General features: G+C 33.6%; 1 protein-coding gene across 2 annotated transcripts in view; it reads left to right on the top strand.

Moving 5' to 3' along the window:
• The window catches only part of hfp (Poly(U)-binding-splicing factor hfp), a 370731-nt gene that overhangs the window by 226910 nt on the left and 122577 nt on the right, over nucleotides 1–21244 (top strand). For both annotated transcript variants that reach the window (XR_016548237.1, XM_090391729.1), the window contains exon 11: nucleotides 6364–6447. Coding sequence is in view for 1 of the 2 variants with exons in the window: in XM_090391729.1 (XP_090247855.1) it covers nucleotides 6364–6447 (84 nt within the window). In the remaining variant the exon portion in view is untranslated. The remainder of the gene's footprint in view (nucleotides 1–6363; nucleotides 6448–21244) is intronic.

The raw sequence follows: 21244 nt of genomic DNA, 5'->3' as shown, positions 1-21244 counted from the left end.
AAGGGAAATGAAAACCATTTCATTTTCCTTGTTTCTGATACTTTTAGCATTCATATCCAAACATAACAGTTCATTTCTGGATCTATAACAAGTTTCACTGATACCTGTTATTAGATATGACTTTGTTAAAATTCTATGGTCGTCGGCATTGTAATATTCTATTCATTTATTCTTGTATCTTAATTTCAACCGCACCTTTGTTATCCTTACAGGGGCTGCAATCCCAACACCTTGTATCTACTTTGCTCTAATAAAACTATAATCTGCCTAAAGTAGATCTCTCTATTAATTTCCTTTAATCTTATTCCATGTTTCCACTGCTAGTGAACAAACTTAGGTTATTAGCCTATCCACAATATACAGGTCACCAATTCTCACACTAGACAATCAGAAAAATTTATTTTATTAACGACTGCACCATTCTAATTGCTATTCTATTTAAAGCCTGAGAATTAAGGTATGGAACACAGGCAATTTCATAATTAAATTACACAAATTTTTATAGCTAGTCATGACGATTCTCAATCTAATGTGCATGCAGGTTCGCTAATTTTTATTTAGAGGTAAGTGCATTGGCAATAGATCAGCAAGGTAGTTAAACAAGCAAAACATTTTATTCTTACTAGAATGATACTACAATTCACAAAGAAAATGGGAAAAATTATCTCTCAGCCTTTTCATGTACACAGCAGGTATAACTTACAATTAAGCATTTATACACACAGCACTGCACATGCTGCAGTTGACCACGAACTATAGGTTCCACAATCTCATCGCAATACATTTGGGCTGTTAAGGAACCGTTTCTGATAAAATAGAGATCAGTATGGCCACCTATACTTATTCCAGCCCATACCATCAAACTCCCGCCTTGATGTTGGGGTTTTTCACGAACAAACTGTGGAATATTTCTTGTTCCACTTTTTATTATTATTATTATTATTGACACCTCCAAGGAGTCCGAAGACTCATCGCGGGAGGACCCCCACTGTACAACTCTCCGTCTCCTCTACTACCAATCACCTACATCAATGCTATCTACTGCCCACCACCACCGCTAGTATTTTTTGTCTGTTAATTGTGTGTGTTCTGAAGGGCAGATTTGTCTGTATGTGGGATTAAAAACCAGAGTTTCTGGGAGAAAAAACCCTGCTACCTTCCGTATGAGATCGGCTAACTCACCTTATATTGAAAAAGTCCATATAAAGATTCCTCCCGTCATGACGAGAATCGAACCTAGGCCTTTTATAATCGAAAGGCGCAACATACCGTCGTTCTTCCAATTGCGCTATGGAGGCAGTTTAACGCCATATCAAGATACGTTGGTTATCTGGTTGCAGACTGAACCTGGACTTGTCACTAAAAAATATGAGCCCAATCCTCATTTGTTCAATTGCGGTGTTCCTGTGCCAAAATTCTTCAGGCTCTTTTGTGATTTGCAGTAAGTGGAATGCAAACCATTGGTCTTCGAGCATATAAACCTATGGCATGAAGATGATTTCAAACATTTCCCATCTCCAGAAAGCGATTCCAATGTCACGAAATTACGTTTTTGAGATACGCGACACTCTTGAGCGACAACTCGCTGCGTTTGTCCAGCTTCTAATCGACCAATGACTCTCCAAGCCATGGATTCCAGGATATGTTGCTCTGCCATTTTTAACAAAATAGTAGGTGCCAGGTGACACAAGCTTTCAATTGAAGTGATAATTATGCATTGTGGAAGTGAGCGCAACAAGCCACTCTTTTATACCCCCACATGCTAATACAGCTAAGACATGTTTCGACAAGTCTTAACATGATTTTTTATGCAGTTGCACATTCTACACTGTTGTATATTAAGACTATTTTAAAATCAATGTGTTACATTTGTAAATTATTTTTATAACTTTATAATTTGCAAGAAAACCAAAATATCCCGTAATTGTTTTGAGCAGTATATTTTTTCAGTCTTCCTTCTTTATAAAGATCTAACTAATCTAAATAAATATTTGGATTAGGTTGGTTCTTTAAATCTGTGGTGATTTTTTTAAAAAAAAAAAAATTTCAAATTTGCTGCAGTTGAAGCATAGTAGTAGCATTTTTTCCCCATTTGATTCTGTGCAGGGTATTTAGGTTATGGATGTATTTCTTGTGTTCTCCTAGCTGGATGTTGGCTGATTTCCCAGTTTGTCCATAATATGACAATTTGCAAAAAAAATGAACATTGTAAGCACCTAGAACAGTGGGTGGATCTTTAGGAGAATGGATAAGGGCAGCCAGTTTCTTATGTTGTTTGAAGCTAGTTTCCCTTATTGACTCTCCATAAGGGAAACTAGCTATAAGGAAACTAGGGAACCCCCCCCCCCCTCACCATAGTCTGAAGTTTTTTTTCGAAGTGCCCCAGATATAGAGAATAGTAACAGCATTACTATCATAAGTTGAGAGGGGGTGTGAAGTGATGGGAGGACTTTAATTTGTCAAATTAAAGGGATAGCAAGGGCTTTCCAATTTCTCCTATTCTTGCTAATTTTGGTTGGAACAATTGAAAGAAAAAAATCCACTTTTAATCCAAAACATGGCTTTGCTATATTGATGTGTTTGCTATTTTAAATAAATTAAGTCAACAACCAGAAGTCTTACAAAAAATATCAGTAAACTTTATCACAGATTGAAATTCACTATTGAACTTAAATGAAATTACACTCATGTTCATAGAAACTGTATCACCTACTGTAATCATGTTTTTTGGTAATTAAATTTGAGTGCCTATTTGAAAAAGAGATAATAACACAATAATTGTCACAAATAATGAAGAAGGTAATATAGCATTTTTATTTTTGATTAATATTTGGCTCTTTTTAGTACAAGGTGTGACATAATTAGGAAATGACAACAAACTTGACAAATTTGTAAATATTTCAAAATGGAGTGGACAGTAATATTTTCACTGGAAAACAAATACCGGTATCAAAATTTAGTTCAATTACACAGTTTTACTAACATTCAAAGCTAAAAATTCACTTTTTGCTGTTTATTACTTCGTGGATCCTTCTGTTGTCTTTAATAAAGACAATAGGAGGACCCACGGCAAGGCAAGTCGTTGACAAAATCAATTTTGTGATGGATGCAACTGTCAGTTCATGGTTCCATACCCTTGTAATGGCTTCTTAGAGCTCCCGAAGTGTTTTGGCTTCTTTTTGCAGTCTCCTTTTGGTACCACAAATTCTCAATGGGATTGAGATCTGGGCTGTTTCCTGGCCACTCTGGTCACTGAATTGAGTGTTCATTGAGCCACTTATTAACCTGCAACAAAATAATAGGATAGGAAAGACAGACAGTTTAGTCTCCAGTAATAAGACTACTATTTTATTTATGTACTGTGCCTCCTATGACAAGGGGGACAGAGTCATCCTGAAAGATGCAGTTTGTCATTACAGTAAAGTGGTCTCTGATAGCAGGCGGCAGTTTTAAAATTTTCGGATGCACTTGTGCATTCACTGAACCTTTTTGTGAAATGTAAGCAACCAACACCATGATACAACATGCAGTCCTAAATCATCTGACTGGCTGAGAATTTCACTGTTGACACCAGACAATCAGAGCTGAATTTTTCCCCGATTGTCTTCGAACTGTCTGTCTGTTGTTGGTGCTGCCCTGCAAGTTAAACTTTTTCTTGTCAGAAAAAATTACTCTCTTCCATTTGGCATGCTCTTTGCACCAATTTAACCAAGCCAGTCTCATTTTTTTGGTTAACAAGGGCTTCTTTTTTAGGGCACCTGTCTGTCAGTCCCTGTCGAATGAGTCTTCTCCTGACAGTTATACAGTTTGCCACAACTAAGTTGTGGCAAACTGTGGTTTTCAACAGTCCAATCACCTCCAATCCATAGGACTCTAAGGATTTTTCTTGAGGATCCACATTTCAAAGGCTTTTAGTTTATTTTCACATTATTTTGATATTGTCCACGTTTCTGCTCCATATAGCAGTGTTGACCATATGTAGAATTTGGACGGCCTAATTCTTGTTTTTGTGTGAATTTCCCTTGAGGTCAGAATGTTTTTTATGCTCATGAAGATTGATCTAGCAATTTCTTTCCTTATCATACTTTCCATTCTCTGTAATTAGTTGACCCAAATATATATAACTCGCTACTTGATCTAAAGGTATTTCCTCTGATCTTAATATTTATATCAGGTATTTTTCTCTTGTTACCAGCATGGTTTTTTGTTTTTTTGAAGTTGTAATTAAGTCATATTTTTCATTTAGTTTCAGTCTGCATATTTTAAGTTGTTTATATTTCTGCCTCCTATGCTGACTTCTTTAAATTCTTCTAATTGCTGGAAGATATTAGGCAGTTTGCTCCTAATATAGATTTATCAGTATAGGGGTTAAATAATATAGGAAAAAGAACACGGCCTTGTCTGACATCCTTCTTTACTGGGAATTCCTCCAAGGTTTCTCCTGATATTTTTATTGAGGCAGTTTGCTCCCAATATAGATTTATTCAGTAATCTAGTATCTACTCCTAATTTTTTGATGCATTCTATTAGTTGTTGTATATTGTCAAAGGCCTTTGTGTAGTCAATAAAACATAAGTAGACTTCTTTCTGCTTCTCCAGATATCTTTCTATAATTGTTCTAATGTTAATGAGTATTTCTCTAGTTCCTTTATTTTCCTGAAAACCAGATTGTGTTTCATTAATTTCCAGTTTATCTAGGATGATATATAACAAACTTTTGCTATCTGACTGATCAGACTGATTGTTCTGTACTCTTTACATTTGATTGTCTTAGATTTTTTTTTAGGTATTGGTAGGAATGTCAAGTGCTTAAAATATTTTGGCAGGTGTCCAGTTTCATCACATATGTCAGTCACTGATCTTATAGCCTTATCATTTAAAGCCTTTCGAAATTCTGCCATAATTTCATCCGTTCCTGAAGCTTTTCCTAGTTTCAATTTCCTAATGGTATTTGTTACTTCCAAGGTAAGAATAGTGGGCCCCTCCAAATTTTCTATCATGATTGTAGAGTTTCTTTCAATACTCTACCCATTTATCCCTTATTTTGTGTCTCCATTAGGATGTTTCCACTGGCATCTTCAATGCAATGAGAGCCTACCCTTTTCCAAGGTTTGCTAATTAGTCCCTAACTTTTTCATGAAGTTCTCTGGTTTTGTGCCTTTTGTCCAAAAGTTCAATTTCCTTGCATTTGTTGTTGAGCTATAGTTCTTTTTGCAATCCTACATTCTTTTCCTGATCTCCTTGTTTAAGTTCTTGTATTGAGGATGATTTTTGTGTTTCTTTTTTTCCTCCATCATTTTCAGTATCTTGCCATTCATCCTGGGTTTACTCATCTTCTTCTCAAATTTGGGAATTGTTTTTTGTTCTACTCTACTGCCTTTTTTATGCCCTCTTTAAATTTCTGCCATCTATCCTCAATCTCACCTTTAGGGTAAGGATACTTGGTGGAATCAGAATGTCAACAGCAGTGGATCGTGCCAGTTTCTTTAAAAATTTATCTTGTATTCCTTGATTTTTAAGGAAGCCAAGATCATATATTTTTATGTTTATAGGTTTCATTGTTTTCTTTAATTTTATTGCTGCTTTTAATGATCACAGGGTTGTGGTCTGATCCAATAGCAGCCCCTGGGTATGTTTTGGCTTGTAAGATGTTATTCTGGATTCTATTTTTAATATATATCTAATTTTAATATATATATATATATATATATATATAAATTCATTAGAGTGATAAAGTCTATATTGGTCAGGAAACTAATTTGTTAATTTATTAGTTAAATCATAATCTTTGTGTACCATGTGGAAATGGCTTTGCATAGACTAGATGAACTTTTTCTAGCCTTTACTTCAACCTTTTCCCAAGTTAGTCCTCTTGCACAGGCAAGTAGAAATATTTTTTCTTTCCCTTGCCACGGGACTTTTTTCTCCTGGAAACTTGGGTTTTTCATCCTGTAAACTGAACAAAATCTCAGGAATGTTATTACTGGATGCTGTTTAAAATTAGTGATGTTACAACTGTATCTGATAGTCTGCAGTGGAAATTGACTGCCTTTCTGTCTCAAAGATGAAGAGGGCTTAAACGACATCTCCTACTTCCTAAGAGGAATAAAACATGTTAGACAATTTTTTTTAATCTCTGTGAAATAAACTAATTGATTATTGTCACTCATAAAATTAGCCTGAAAATTGTTGATTTAAAAAAAAAAAAAAAGTAGAAAGAAATACATCAGTACTGATTCAGTTACTTATTCATATCTTAATTTATTGTTAAGAATATTAAGCATTACTGTGTTTTGTCACATAAAAAAAATTGCATACACAAAAGTTTTAAAAGCAAAGTCTTGTAATGTATATATTTTCCAGCATCCTGGAAGTATCACTCTGCAACATGAAGAAAGCATTTTTAGATTTGAATCTTTGGATGTATATGATTGGATGGACAAAGAGGTACAAAAATAAATCTGTATTCTTTTATTTTGACTGGTTATTATAATCATTTTGAATATTGTATTATATCATTGCATATTAAGCTTATTTTGGTCATTAAATCACATTTCATGGGTTTTAAAATAAGTTATAACACTAACCCTTACATATCAGCATGTATTTTACATATGCATTTAGGCTGTTAACCAACATAAAGACAGTTATGGATAGCAGAAGAGTAACTGTGAATAGTGATTAATAAGTTAAACAGAAGAAAAATGCAGTTGGAATGGCTAAAAATATTTCATTATGATATCCTCCATTCCTGTGTGTTCTGTTTCATTGTCATCATCACAAGTCTTATGTTATTTCCAGTCAGTTCTTGTTGTACATCATTATAGCTGGAATCAGTAATCAGTTTGAATACTGCCACAGTTTTCAAACTGTTTGACTATAATGATGATGAAAAAATTTGCTCTGTTTCTTCAACAGTTTGATCTTCTTTGTTTCAAAAGCTTCCATCATCTGGTTATATTTTTCACTAATATTGCATCAAATCATTTGTTTCAGTTTCTTTTCAAACTTGAGCCATCCAGAAAACTGTATTATTAAGCCCACTTTACACACCTCATCTTTATCAATTGTTCAATTAATCTGTTGGTTAATCTCTGGTGTTTGGAGGTGGGGGGGGGCACACCAGAAATAACTTATTAAATAATTGATGTATAATAAGCACTGTCAGATTTATTGATAGTGTTCTGTCTAAATTTAAATATCTTCTTATTAACTTGTCAGCCAGGTGACTTAGCTTCACATAAAGTAATTAATATTTTGAATTAGTTTGAAATTTTTGTATTATGTGACATAATAAACTAGTTCACTGTAGAAAACATGTTGTCAATAAAAAAAAAAAAAATTTTTTTTATTTCAACTAGCATATTCAAATCAGGAATGACACATCTGACATCTTGATATATTAGCATCTATTTCTTTCCAGCCTGGTTTTCTGAGTGGACATGAATATTTGTGAATGCCTTTAGGCAGTAGATGAATTTCATCACCTGGTGTTAGACCACCATCTTGCTTATTGGTGTCCTGAAGTTCTTCTCATATGCTGTATTGAAAATGTCCCACATTTGTTCTCTACATCAGTATTTCCTGGTTATCTAATATATAGCACACCCTCAGTACTATATGTTTACAAGCTATGTTTATAAAATACTGATAACAATGATGAAATCATGATAAGCTTTGATGTTACTTCATTATTTCCTAATATTCCTTTACAAGATGTATTTGAAAACAAAAGTTTCCTACTGCTATCCAGTTATCTGATTTCATGGTTTTTTTTACTTTATATAATAAGGGGGGGGGGATTATAAATTAATAACCACGATGATTTATTTTTAAAAAATCATTACTTTTCATTATTTTTTTATCAACCTTTGGTGTTGGCTTTGATTTAAGAATGGCACATTTACTATCTAGTTGTCACCTGAAATTAAACTTAATAAATTCTTGGATAAAATCATTAATATACTTCATTATATAAGGCCCACTATTAAAAAGAATTGATAAATCACTCTTCTTTGATTATTTAATAAACTCACTTCCTAATGGTTCTCTTCAGTTTTCAGAAAACCCATTTTTACAGAAAGATATATCCGTAATATTTCTCACTATCCAATTACAATCACCTTTTTCTCTAACAGACAGTGCTAGAATATTTTTCCATAGTGAAGGCCCTAAGAGTAACATTATGCCTGTGGGACTTTTAGTTGGAACATTTTGGTAGTTTTTATCCTAGTGAGTGAGTTTGATATATTGAGAATTGACCTGCAAACAAAAACTTGGCTTTGTGAAAATCACATTATGACAGATCTCCCCTTTAGTAGAAACAACATTGACAAATTACATTCTCTTATGAGTTGTATCATGAAATGGCCATCACATATTCTATATATCCACACAATGAAAAGATTTAACCATTCTGCCTTATTTTCTGTTTCAAAAGTTGGGTTCTTTCTTTTCATAGGACATAGTTAATTCCAGAAGTTTATAAAATTCTTTATTCAGGCAGTTAGAATTATGGATAAACTACCCATTGACAAAAATATAGAAGAGAAGAAAATATACCCTGATTATATAAACATCAGAACTTGCAGACTGTGCTTTAGCTACAAACCAAAAGTAGAAATATGTGATCTTATTATACTCTTCTTGCTCTTCACACTTACAGAAAATCAACAAAAAACTCTTGCCAGCTTTCCAAAACACTTGACATACAAATATATTTTGGGAAAATTTGAAAAAAAGAGCAATGCTAATAATAATGGCAAAATACCTGTTGGATTTCTGCTCATGACACGGACTGGTTATTACTAACACAATGTTCCAACATAAAAATATGCACAAATTCACATGGAGAGAAGCATCAAGGAATAAGAAAAGCCTCATTGACTATGTTATTGTTGATAGTGATGTTTTCTCCCTGATGCAGGACACCAGAGTGTACAGATGATTTGAAATCGGAAGTGATCGCCATCTAGTCTTGAGCAAGATAAAGTTGAATTTCATATTGAAAAGAAGAACATGTAAGAAAGTGTTAAAGTGAATAAAAGTTGAGCAGCTCTCAGATGTGAACTGTAGACTAAAATACACAAATATTATTCAAGAAAAAATTAAAGAGTTTGGGAACAGAGCCAAACCTTGGAGATTCAGTGGCAAGCTGTGAAGAAAACCAATTTATTCAGCCAGAGAGACATGTGGTGAGGTTGTCTGCATGGATAGAAAAATTGAACTTCATGGTGGATACAGGAAGTTAAAGAGGCAGTGAAGGAAAAGAAGAAAGCATATTGAAAGTTCCTGGCAAATAAATCAGCTTGTGCTCTTAGAGAATACAGAGACAAATGTAAGCAAGCTAAACACTGCGTAAAACTAGCTAAACAAAAGTCATGGGAACACTTTGGCAAGAATATACAAAATAAATATCAGGAAGGTGGCAAGATATTCTGGTGGCTGTTGAAAAAGCTCAGAAATGGACGAAAGAGTGCAGTAAAAGGAATTTGAGATGATAAATATTACATGAAAACTGGAGAAAAAGATATCCTTGAAGTATGGGTGTAATTACTTCGAAAAATTGCTAAATGAAACAAGCAGTGATAGCAGAGTGGTAAAAAACACTCAGCAGGCATGCATCAGGAATACATATCCATACTTGAAGTAGAAAGAGCCATCAAAGGCCTGAAATGTGGAAATGCAGCAGGAATAGATGATATTTGACCAGAAATGCTCAAGTGTGGAAGTATAAAAGTCTTGCAGTGGCTGCACTGCATAGTTCAGAAGGCCTGGACACAGGGACAAATTCCGAATGAATGGAGTAGAGCTCTCATAGTACCCATTTATAAAAAGGGAAATAAAACTGAATGTGAGAATTACAGAGGTATTTCCCTACTGAGTGTTCCTGGTAAGATTTTCGCAAGGATACTTGAGAAATGGTTGAGAAGGATTGTGGAAGAAAAGCTTGGTGAAGAACAAGCTGGATTCATGCCAAATAGAGGTTGTCAGGATCAGATTTTCACTTTATGGCAAATAGTTGAGAAATCATGGGAATATGACAAAGATCTGTATTTAAGATTTGTAGATCTGGAAAAGGCATATGACAAAGTGCCAAGAGTAAAGCTATTCGAAATGCTACAGTTATATGGTGTCAGTGGGACATTATATCAAGCAATACTTAGTTGCATGATATAATGTCATAACGCTGAGTTGTAAATCAGCTGTTAGAATTGAAGGAAGTACAGGAAGATGTTTTAATGTAAAATCTGGTGTCAGACAAGGATGTACATTATACCATCTGTTAAACAGTCTTGACAGGTAGCAGACTGATTTGGAGGAAAATTGTAGATAGGAAGTTAGTAATGATGTAAATTTTTCATGTAATACTATCATGTCATGTAACACCCCCTTGAGGGTACATGGCAGAAATATGATGATGAAAATGGACTCTGATTATATAAACATGGAAAGTCAGAACTTGCAGACTGTGCCTTAGCTACAACCCAGAAGTAGAAATATGTGATCTTATTATACTCTTCTTGCTTCATACTTATAGAAAATCAGCACAAAATTCTTGCCAGCTTTCTAAAACACAGTCTGCTATCTGTCTCAATTTTCACCGTTTCGTAAACACCTAAAGAAAATTCTGCTTGTTCTGTAAGTCTTCCTCAAAAAATTTAGAGTCAGAATCTGATTTTCTATAGCACTTCATAAAAATTAAATAACAGTGAAGTTTGACATTCTATTAAATATCTGTGTTTATTTATTAAATATCTATTGTTATTTAGACCATTAGCCTTCATGTTGAAGGCTGTACATTGAAAATTTGTCTGTGATACTTGATTAATCATTATCATTCAGCAGATGCTATATATGCCATATAATATTCATTGAAAACATTATTTCATAAATAATGAATGTTATATGACTTATACAGCATCTGCTGAATGATAATCCTTTCTTTTAGTGTTGCACGGTGATCAGCATTCATTTTAAAAATTATGGACTTTTCAACCATGTTAAAAAATAACTATTTTAATTTCCCAACGTTTTGACCTTCATATTAAGGTCATCATATGGAGTATATACAAGGACAAGCTGAGTTACATTTCACACAGTAAGCTAAAGAAACAATCATTTGATCACCAGTTATTCTTGGCATGACCTCTCGTGAAAAAATAAATACAGATAAATTAAAAGTTAGTTAATTATTTAGAAACTACATCAAAGCTAAATTCTATTTAAGATAACATAAGAGAAACATTCTTTCATATAGATAATTTTTTCTTACAGTAACAATGATGTCCTATTTTTAACATGACAGTTGTTATATTGGATTTAAGATTCTGGATTATCTACAGTCCCGTTTATAGTTACCTCTTAGGGAAAAAGGTTCCGTGGATAGAATATGTGTCTTCCATATGCTTGGGATTTTTAGACCATCATTATGATTGGGGTAGTTGATAAGAATCTCACAGGCTTCCTTAAATTTGTGTTCATACCATGTTTTGGTGTGATGTAAACACCTGGTGCTTTTCCAGTCAATTCTATGTAAAGTGTTCAGGGCATGATCAGAAAGGTCAGCTTCACCATAGTTATTATATTCAAAATCAGACAAAAGGAACATAAACGATACATTAAATATATTAACTATGGTGAAGCTGGCCTTTCTGATCATGCCCTGTGAACACCTTACATAGAATTGACTGGAAAAGCACCAGTTGTTTACATCACACCAAAACATGGTATGAACACAGATTTAAGGAAGCCTGTGAGATTCTTATCAACCACCCCAATCTGAACAGTAATGATGGTCTAAAAATCCCAAGCATATGTAAGGTACATATTCTACCCACGGAACCTTTCTCCCTAAGAGTTAACTATAAACAGGACTGTAGATAATCGAGAATCCTAAATTCAATATAACAATTGTCATGTTAAAAATAGGACATCATTGTTACTGTAAGAAAAAATTATCTGTATGAAAGAATGTTCCTCTCATGTCATCTTAAATAGAATTTAGCTTTGATGTAGTTTCTAAATAATTAATTTTTAATTTATCCGTTTTTTTTTTTTTTCTTTCACTAGAGGTGATGCCAAGAATATCTGGTGATCATATGATTGTTTCTTTAGCTTACTGTGTGAAATATAACTCAGCTTGTCCTTGTATATTTGTATATACTCCAGATGATGACCTTAATATGAAGATCAAAACGTCGGGAAAATGAAATAGTTATTTATAACACAGTTGTAAAGTCCATAATTTCTAAATTGAATGCTGAATGATAATGATTAACCCCTTAATATACCAATTAAAAATAAGAAAACAGTAATTTTTCTGTCAATTTTCTGGGCGAGGGTGATTTGCTGGATCAAATTCATCATTATTTGAAAAATAATAATGAATTTGTGCAAACGAAATAGCCGATACACGCCGTTGGCAACTTTTCTCGGCTGAAAGGAAATAGGCACAAGATTGTCTAGCATCTATATTCGGTTGTATTTATATGTGAAACCAAAATTCAAAATCAATATTGGTGCAATAAACAAAAGATGTGTCACAGACATCTTTGTATGTTAAGAGGTTAATCAAATATCACATAGAAATTTTAATTATGAACTGTGTAATTCAGTATTTATTTAAATTTTATTTTTCCATGTAAATTTCAAAATATAAAAATAATCTTTAAAACATAAACCTCAAGGTGTGCATGCAATCTGTATATAGTCATCTCTCACTATAGAATCACTTTATGTTTAAAAATAACAAAAAACTCTCATACCATAAACCACTGAAAAATTTTCTGACTAGAACCACAGAGGTATGATCCTGTTCCAGAAGAAAGTCACCACTAGAAGCAGACTATCACTATGGAAATTATTTCTGTGGTGCTATGGCATACTCTAATGAGAGTTGACTATAATTTATTATAAAGAAAAGATATCCCCCACCTCCACACATTTAAAAATGCAATGTGGTATTATTAAAATTTTTAGAGGTACCTGTGGCATAGTATAATTATTAAAAGAACACAGTAATAACTTTTTAATTAATAAGGTACAGATATTTCGTACTAAAACTAATAGTACATCTTCAGTGTCACACAAATAGTTATAGGAATGGAATACAAGTAACAAACATTCGGTCGATCACCTGAAATATCTGTACCTTATTAATTAAAAAGTTATTACTATGGTCTTATGTGTTCTTTTAATAATGGTGTTATAAAAGGAAGAATAGTAAATATCCTAACAGTGTTCACAGTTAAATTTGACCTGTATGAGAAAACATACAGGTCAAAAGTACTCACATAATACCTGGAAGGTGCACAATAATACCCTATTATAAAAAAATGAATAACAACTAATCACTGATTTAAGAAAGGCAGCCTCATTCTGACATTTAATCTCATTAAAGAAATGGTAATGTTATTGTATATTGTAGTTGAGTCTTACTGTATATCAAACTCATAAAGATCATAGGAATAGTTTATTATAAGTAGATAAATTAAAAATGCCAAGAAACTATATTAAAAATGCTACAGTTATATGGTGTAAATGGGGCATTGTGTCGAGCAATACATATCTCTATTTAAGCTGTAAGTCAGCAGTTAGAATTGGTTTAATGTTAAATCAAGTGTTCATGTTATCTCCACTGTTATTCATTATCTATATGGGTCACATTATGAAGGAAAGTGATAGTAAATCTGATATCAAAATTGGCAATGCTAATCTTAGCTATTTACTTTACGCCTGTATAAATCCAGTACAAGTCTGCAAGATTCCCTGACTAAATTGAATAAATGTTGCAAAAAATTTGGTATGAAAATCAGCAATAAAAGGACAATGAAAATAGGCAGAAACATTGAAAACATCAGCTGTATCCTGAATGGTGAACCTATAGAACAAGTGAAACATTTCAGCTATTCAGGCACAATGTTTAGTGATAATGGTAAATTAAATATGGATGTAGACAACAGAATTAGTAAAGATGGTATAGTAGGAGGTCAGCTGAGTAAATTTATATTGAATAAGGAAGAAATTGGTCAAAACACTATATTAGCTGGATACAAGACTGTGTTCAAACCAATTTTAACTTATGGATCTGAGTGCTAGGTTAGAAATAAAACTCCTGATCATAGACTGGAGACCTCTGATACGAGAGTTCTGAGAAACATTGGTGGAGTGAACAGATGGCATCCATGGCAGCATCACATTAAAAATGAGGATATTAAAAAATAGCTTATCATTGTAAGCATTCAGGAATGTGTTAGTAGAGCTAATCTTAGGTGATATCTACCTTAAACAGAATGGGAGAGGAAAGATTAGCAAAATAAGTGTTCTTTGCCAGGTTGGTAGGAAAGAGACCCAGAGGAAGACCAAGATATAGGTGGATTGATACAATAAAAAATGCCTTAAAAGGCAGAAATATAAGATCTCATAATGTTGGAGTCTTGACAACTAGCTTAATTTAGAGTAAAATTGTTGAGTGTAAGTTAGTGATGGTGTAATTTTTTCATGTAGTACTATCATAATTATTCTGTATACTCCCTGAGGGTACTTTTTAGGAATTTGATAATGTATCAGCTGATAGAGAAGTTTACTATTACAATTAGCTGTATGATAGCATAAAGCCTAATTGTGATTTTTCCTTCTGTATCAGCTGATGATACTGGTTTGAACCTCTATTAAGTAATTGTAATGTTGTTTTATAGATATCCCATTTTAAAATAAAATACTGTATAGTGTGACATCTGCTGTTTTCAAAAGCTGCAATACTCCCAATCCTTATGAATATTTGCTTGGTAGATCACATGCAAAATTTTTTCTTATGTGTTCTCAGTGCTGATTAACCTCAAGGAATGCTGAAGAATTATCTTTTAAGAATTTTACCTAGAGATGCAATTTTCAAAATAATGGAAAGAACATTTAAATAAGAATACAAATGTCTACCCCCTCCCTCACAAGCACAAAACAGTTTCTTACAAAGGAACATGCTATTCTTAGTTCTGTGGAATTTCATCTTTAAATTGTTCCCTCATATGGTTACATATACCATGCTAAAATTTTGCCTATTCATTCCTCCTAATTCCCCTTCCATAAAAATTATTGCATCAATTGGATCTGGATGCAGAGTTTTTGAAAATTTTGTCACAGATTTATCATTTCATTACTGAATGTGTGGCTTTTATGGAAATAGTACATCAACTCAAGCTCTCTTAACAAATAATATCAATTTCCTGATATATATACAGAGTGGTTCAGGGTTCCACGTACAAGCTTTGAGGGGAGATGGAGAACATTGGGATCAACCATGTTCACTTAGGAAAGCATGACCAGAAAAACCACCTGACTACATACACTACTTACTGCCTTGTGCTATTTCTGTATCTTTGTGTCCCTGTTAGTACCTTCCAGTGGCATTTCCGTCATGCTTTCCTATGTGAGTGTGGAAATAACATCAATATCCTGATATATATATACAGAGTGGTTCAGAGTTCCACGTACAAGCTTTGAGGAGAGATGGAGAACTTTGGGATCAACAATGTTCACTTAGGAATGCATGATTACATTACTGCCTTGTGCTATTTCTGTATCTTTGTGTCCCTGTTAGTACCTTCCAGTGGCATTTCCATCATGCTTTCTTGTGTGAGTGTGGTTGATTTTGGTGTTCTCTACCTCCCCTCGAGGTTTGTATGTGGAATTTTGAACCACCCTGTATATATATATATCCTTAAGTAGTTTGTAGGCTACTATGACAGCACTACACAATTAAGTATGCATGTTTACATTATTAATCTCCTATCTTCCAAATTAGTCTATTACCTGTTAGATATGAAAATATTGGAGTTCTGACTTTTTGGTCTAGGAAGTTAAAGAGGCAGTGAAGGAAAAGAAGAAAGCATATCAAAAGTTCCTGGCAAGTAATTCAGCTTGTGTTCTTAGAGAATGCAGAGACAAATGTAAGAAAGCTAAACAAAAGTCATGGGAGGACTTTGGCAACCAAGAAGGCAGTAAGATATTCTGGAGACTGTTAAAGAAGCTTAGAAATGCAGAAAAGAGTGCTGTAAAAGGAGTAAGAGATGATAAAGGTGACATGAAAAAGGGAGATAAAGATATCCTTGAAGTACGGAGTAATTATTTCAAAAAATTGCTAAATGAAACAAGCAGTGATAGCACAGTGGTAAAAAAACACTGACCAGGCATGCAGTCAGGAATACATATCCATACTTGAAGTAGAAAAAGCCATCAAAGGCTTGAAATGTGGAAAGGGGCAGCAGGAGTAGATGATATTCGACCAGAAATGCTTAAGTATGGTGGTATAAAAGTCTTACAGTGGCTGCACTGCATAGTTCAGAAGGCCTGGACACAGGGACGAATTCTTGATGATTGGAGTAGAGCTCTAATAGTACCCATATATAAAAAGGAAAATAAAACTGAATGTGAGAATTACAGAGGTATTTCCCTACTGAGTGTTCCTGGCAAGATTTAAGCCAGTATACTTGAGAAACAGTTGAGAAGAATTGTGGAAGAAAAGCTTGGTGAAGAACAAGCTGGATAGCTTGTTCTTCTTTAATGTTAAATCTGGAGTGAGACAAGGATGTACATTATCCCTTCTGTTATTCATTATCTATATGGATCACATTATGAAGGAAAGTGGTATTAAACATGATATCAGAATTGGAGATGTTAATGTATGTTCTTTGCTTTATGCGGATGATGTTATACTTCTAAATAAATTTACTACAAGTTTGCAAGATTCCCTGACTAAATTGAATAATTTTTGTAATAAATATGGTATGAAGGTCAGCAATAAAAAGACAGACAATGAAAATAGGTAGAATCGTTGAAAATGTCAACTATGTTGTGAATGGAGAACCTCTGGAACAAGTAAAACATTTCAGCTACTTAGACACGATATTTAGTGAAGATGGTAAATTAAATGTTCCTGGTAAGATTTATGCCAGTATACTTGAAAAACGGTTGAGAATGATTGTGGAAGAGAAGCTTGGTGAGGAACAAGCTGGATTCAGGCCAAATTGAGGCTGTCAGGATCAGATATTCACTTTACGATAAATAGTTGAAAAGTCATAGGAAGATAACAAAGATGGAAAAAGCATATGACAAGGTGCCAAGAGAGAAGCTATTCAAAACGCTACAGTTGTGTGGTGTCAGTGGATCATTATATCAAGCAATACTTAGTCTTTATTTGAGTTGTAAGTAAGCAGTTAGAATTGAAGGAAGTACAGGGAGATGGTTTAATGTTAAATCTGGTGTGAGACAAGGATGTAAATTATCACACCTCTGTTATTCATTATCTATATTTATTACATTATGAAGAAAAGTGGTATTAAACCTGATATCAAAATTGGAGATGTTAATGTCAGCTCCTTGCTTTATGTGGATGATGTTATACTTCTAAATAAATCCGCTACAAGCTTGCAAGATTCCCTGACTAAATGGAATAACTGTTGTGATAGATGTGGTATGAAGGTCAGCAGTAACAAGTCAAAGATAATGAAAATAGGTAGAAGCATTAAGAATATCAGCTGCATTGTGAATGGAGAACCTGTGGAACAAGTAAAACATTTCAGCTAATTAGGCACGATTTTTAGTGAAGATGGTCAATTAAATATGGAAATAGATAACAGAATCAACAAAGCTGGTGTGGTAGGAAGTCAACTGAATAAATTTATATGGAATAAGGAGAAATTAGTCAAAACACTAAATTAGCTGTATACAAGACAGTGTTCAAACCAGTTTTAACTTATGGATTTGAGAGCTGGGTCAGAAGTAAAACACTTGACCAAAGACTAGAGACCGCAGATATGAGAGTCCTGCGAAAGATTAGAGGTGTGAACAGATGGCATCGACGGCAGTATGATATTAAAAACGAGAATATTAGGAAAGAACTAGACATTGTCAGCATCCAGGAATGCGTTAGCAGAGCTAATCTCAGGTGGTATGGTCACTTAAACAGAATGGGTGAGGAAAGATTAGCAAAGCAAGTGTTCTCTGCCATGTAGGCAGGAAAATGACCCAGAGGAAGACCAAGATATAGGTGGATTGATACGGTACAAAGTGCCTTAGACAATCAAAATATAAAATCTGATAATGTTGGAGTCTTGTAACAAGAGTGATTTGGAGAAAAATTCTAATGTAAATTTTTCATGTGGTACATGTCAGGAATTTGATGATGATGAGAAATTATATTCTTTTTTTAAAGCAAAGTTTGCATGTGAAGTACATTCACGACTAGTAGATAGTTTGCAATAGTGGATTTTCATTAGAATAGCATTATTCCTATTTCAACTTTTGTTAGCAATTTTTTGGAAATGTGTTACAGTGAATTATAATGTGTTTACATTTTGAATTTGCAAAGTTTAAAAAATTATTGGCAGCTTATAATTACAAATTTTGCATTTTGAGTTGCTTTAGTATTGCGATATCAGGACGTGTAATGTGTCATTGCCTTCCGTGTAGTTCAATTCCACTACTTTTGAATGGTGTTATTGCAGTTATCTCTGTAGCAGGTAGCTAAACTGATCAATTACAACCAACACCATGCCTAAAACTTTAGGTTTTCTTCCTAGCAAATGTTATAGATAAGTTTCTTCTTTTTACAGTTATTAAAGTTATGTTCATTAATTAAATTTCTTCATTTGCTTTTACTATACACTTCCAGATTCCAACCAGATGAGTACTCATTGGAAGCATTTTTCTGGTATTCATATCAAAATTAAAGTTTTTAATACTTTATTTTCATTGAGAAAGGAATTAGTCTGTGTGGTTCTCATCAAATAATAGTTTAGAATTTTTTTAACTTATGGATAAAGAGTTAAATTTTCAAACACAAAATGAGCCACTATCCACACAGAACTTCATAACTTTTAATTAAACTTCTACTTAAAGAAGTACTCTATGTTATACCATATTTCTTTAATTTATTGTTTTAAGAGAATGGTATCAACTTATGCCAGCTATCTGTTTTTAAGCCTCTCCAGTTAAAATCTCACTTATTCACAGCATCTTTACCCATCACGTTTCTCCCTTCCTTTTTGTAATTGGAAATCACCAATTATAAAGTTTGATTGCTGAAGTTTTAAGGTTATTTTCAGTTTTAATGTGCAGACAAAACATTTACTTTTATGAAGATTTCATGATAAGTGACATTTATTTAAAGTATTGTGACAGTTTGAAATATAAATGTTAATTCTAGCATTTTATTTTCATAATTTCTTACTCTTTTAGAGTTCTCTTCTCTCTCACATGTCTCATGTTTTGGGTATTTGTACTTTTTCATGTTTAATGAACACTAATATTTAGGTCGTTTAGTAGATCATTGTATAATTTCTGGTATCGAGACCACATGTTTCTAAATGTAAACAGATTTATTACTCATCTCTTCCCCTCCCCCTCCCCCCCCCCAAAAAAAAAAACTGCATTGTAGTGACCAAACCTTGATTTAAATCTCTCTAGCCTTTTTTGCTGTAACTAGCAAAATTTTTATAGTTTATCCTTGTCTTAACATTTATTTCACAATGTGAATTTGATTTAACTTCTTTCAATACATTTTTAGTTTCACTGCAAGGTGCTACTTTTATGATGTACTTCCCAGTAGTTACATTTTCAGCTGATGGTTTCAGCAGCCAGTTAGTGTAAACCCGACACACAGCTACCCCTCATCTTCCAAGATGTTGTGACTTCCTTTCATATCTGTTGCCATACAAGTGCAAATATTACATGTTACTGTTCTGGGTAGGTAAAGGTAAAATACAGTCAGTTCTTGACTAACATATGTGACTTACGACCACTCTTACTTACAATGGTTACTCTGTTATAAAAATAAATAAATAAAACCAGTCACTCTTTTACACTGTCTTTAGTACTACAATAAAACTTTTCCTCTACTTTGTTTGGCTTGCAGCTGTGCAGTATGATGAGCTAAGCTGCCAGTATATACAGATGCTGTTTATTAATTAGTTTAAATATAGAGCCATATGGTTGGAAAGATTTGGGTTCAAATTCTCTCTTGTGACATGAAGTCTTTATCAGGATTTTTCAATTAAAGATGGGTTAGCCCATCTCATATGGAATTGGTTTGTTTTTATTTATTTTTTTTTTTTTCATCCTCCAGAACAAGCAAACCATCTGCTTGAACATATCAACAGACATAAAAAAAAAAAAAATACTGCCCTTAGGGTATGGGAGGAGGAGCAGAGGAATGGCAAACCAGCTGTATTAAATTGCCTGAAGCCCCAATTAGGGGAATCAATCTGTCTCACACAAAAGAGAATTGGATGGATGGATGGAATGTCTTGCAATAGATGTTTCCCCATTTTTATTTTGTTGGAAGTGCATGCCTCCTCGTGGTCAAATACAGCACAAGACGATTTGTTCCTGCTCCTTGTAGCAAACGTGTTAATCCTATTGTGTTAGGTTCTCTCTAGTCAGTGATTAGGATTGAACTCGTCGCTTCTACCAATTTGGTATTGTGGAAGTTATTGTAGACTACTGATGGTAGTGCTTAAAACTAGGCATGAATAATTATTTTCAGGTGTAATGGATAGTTTTTAATGTTTATTTTTATATAGATTCTGAACTTAACCTGTTTATTTCATTTTCAACGTGCATTAATGCACTCTGTCCATAAAAATAATGGGTAATACTCACCATCCTCCCAACTCTGGACCTAACTATCCCACCAGATATATGTAGATGGCAGCTCTTTTGGTAATAATCAGTTGGGTTTGAGTCTCTTTTGAGTGAGCCCCTGAAAGATAGGTGATGTTTTAATTGATTGATTGATTTTTTTTTTTTTATTATTATTTAGTGCATTTTTAGTATGTTATTGTATTTGAAGCTAGATTAGGAGAATCAATCTGTCTCACACAAAAGAGAATTGGATGGAATATCTTGCAACAGACGTTTCCCCCTCTCCCCATTTTTATTTTGGTGGAAGTGCAATTAAACAATTAACCCTTTAATTGTTAAAAACGTGCTGAGGGTGTCCGTTGGTATCATTTCTTTAGCATTACTAATGCTCTGAGCATATTTCCCTAATTCATTGGCAGCGTTACCAATGCTCTGAGCACATTTCCATAAACTTTTTTGTTTTATAATCGTTATGACTAGACACATTTATGATTTACTGTTCTTGCTTACACTAGATGGCGATAGTTCCCTGTGAGAAAAGAAATTTGTTTACTTTGCTAGAAATGAAAGTGTTGAAGGATGCATATGGTGTAAGAAAATGGCT

Source organism: Typopeltis vanoorti, chromosome 4 (assembly GCF_054136105.1).
Source record: "Typopeltis vanoorti isolate ZY-2024b chromosome 4, IOZ_Tvanoo_1.0, whole genome shotgun sequence".
NCBI classification, from domain to species: domain Eukaryota; kingdom Metazoa; phylum Arthropoda; class Arachnida; order Uropygi; family Thelyphonidae; genus Typopeltis; species Typopeltis vanoorti.
Note: the sequence above shows the minus strand (reverse complement) of the source record. Positions and strands in the feature narration are given on the sequence as shown.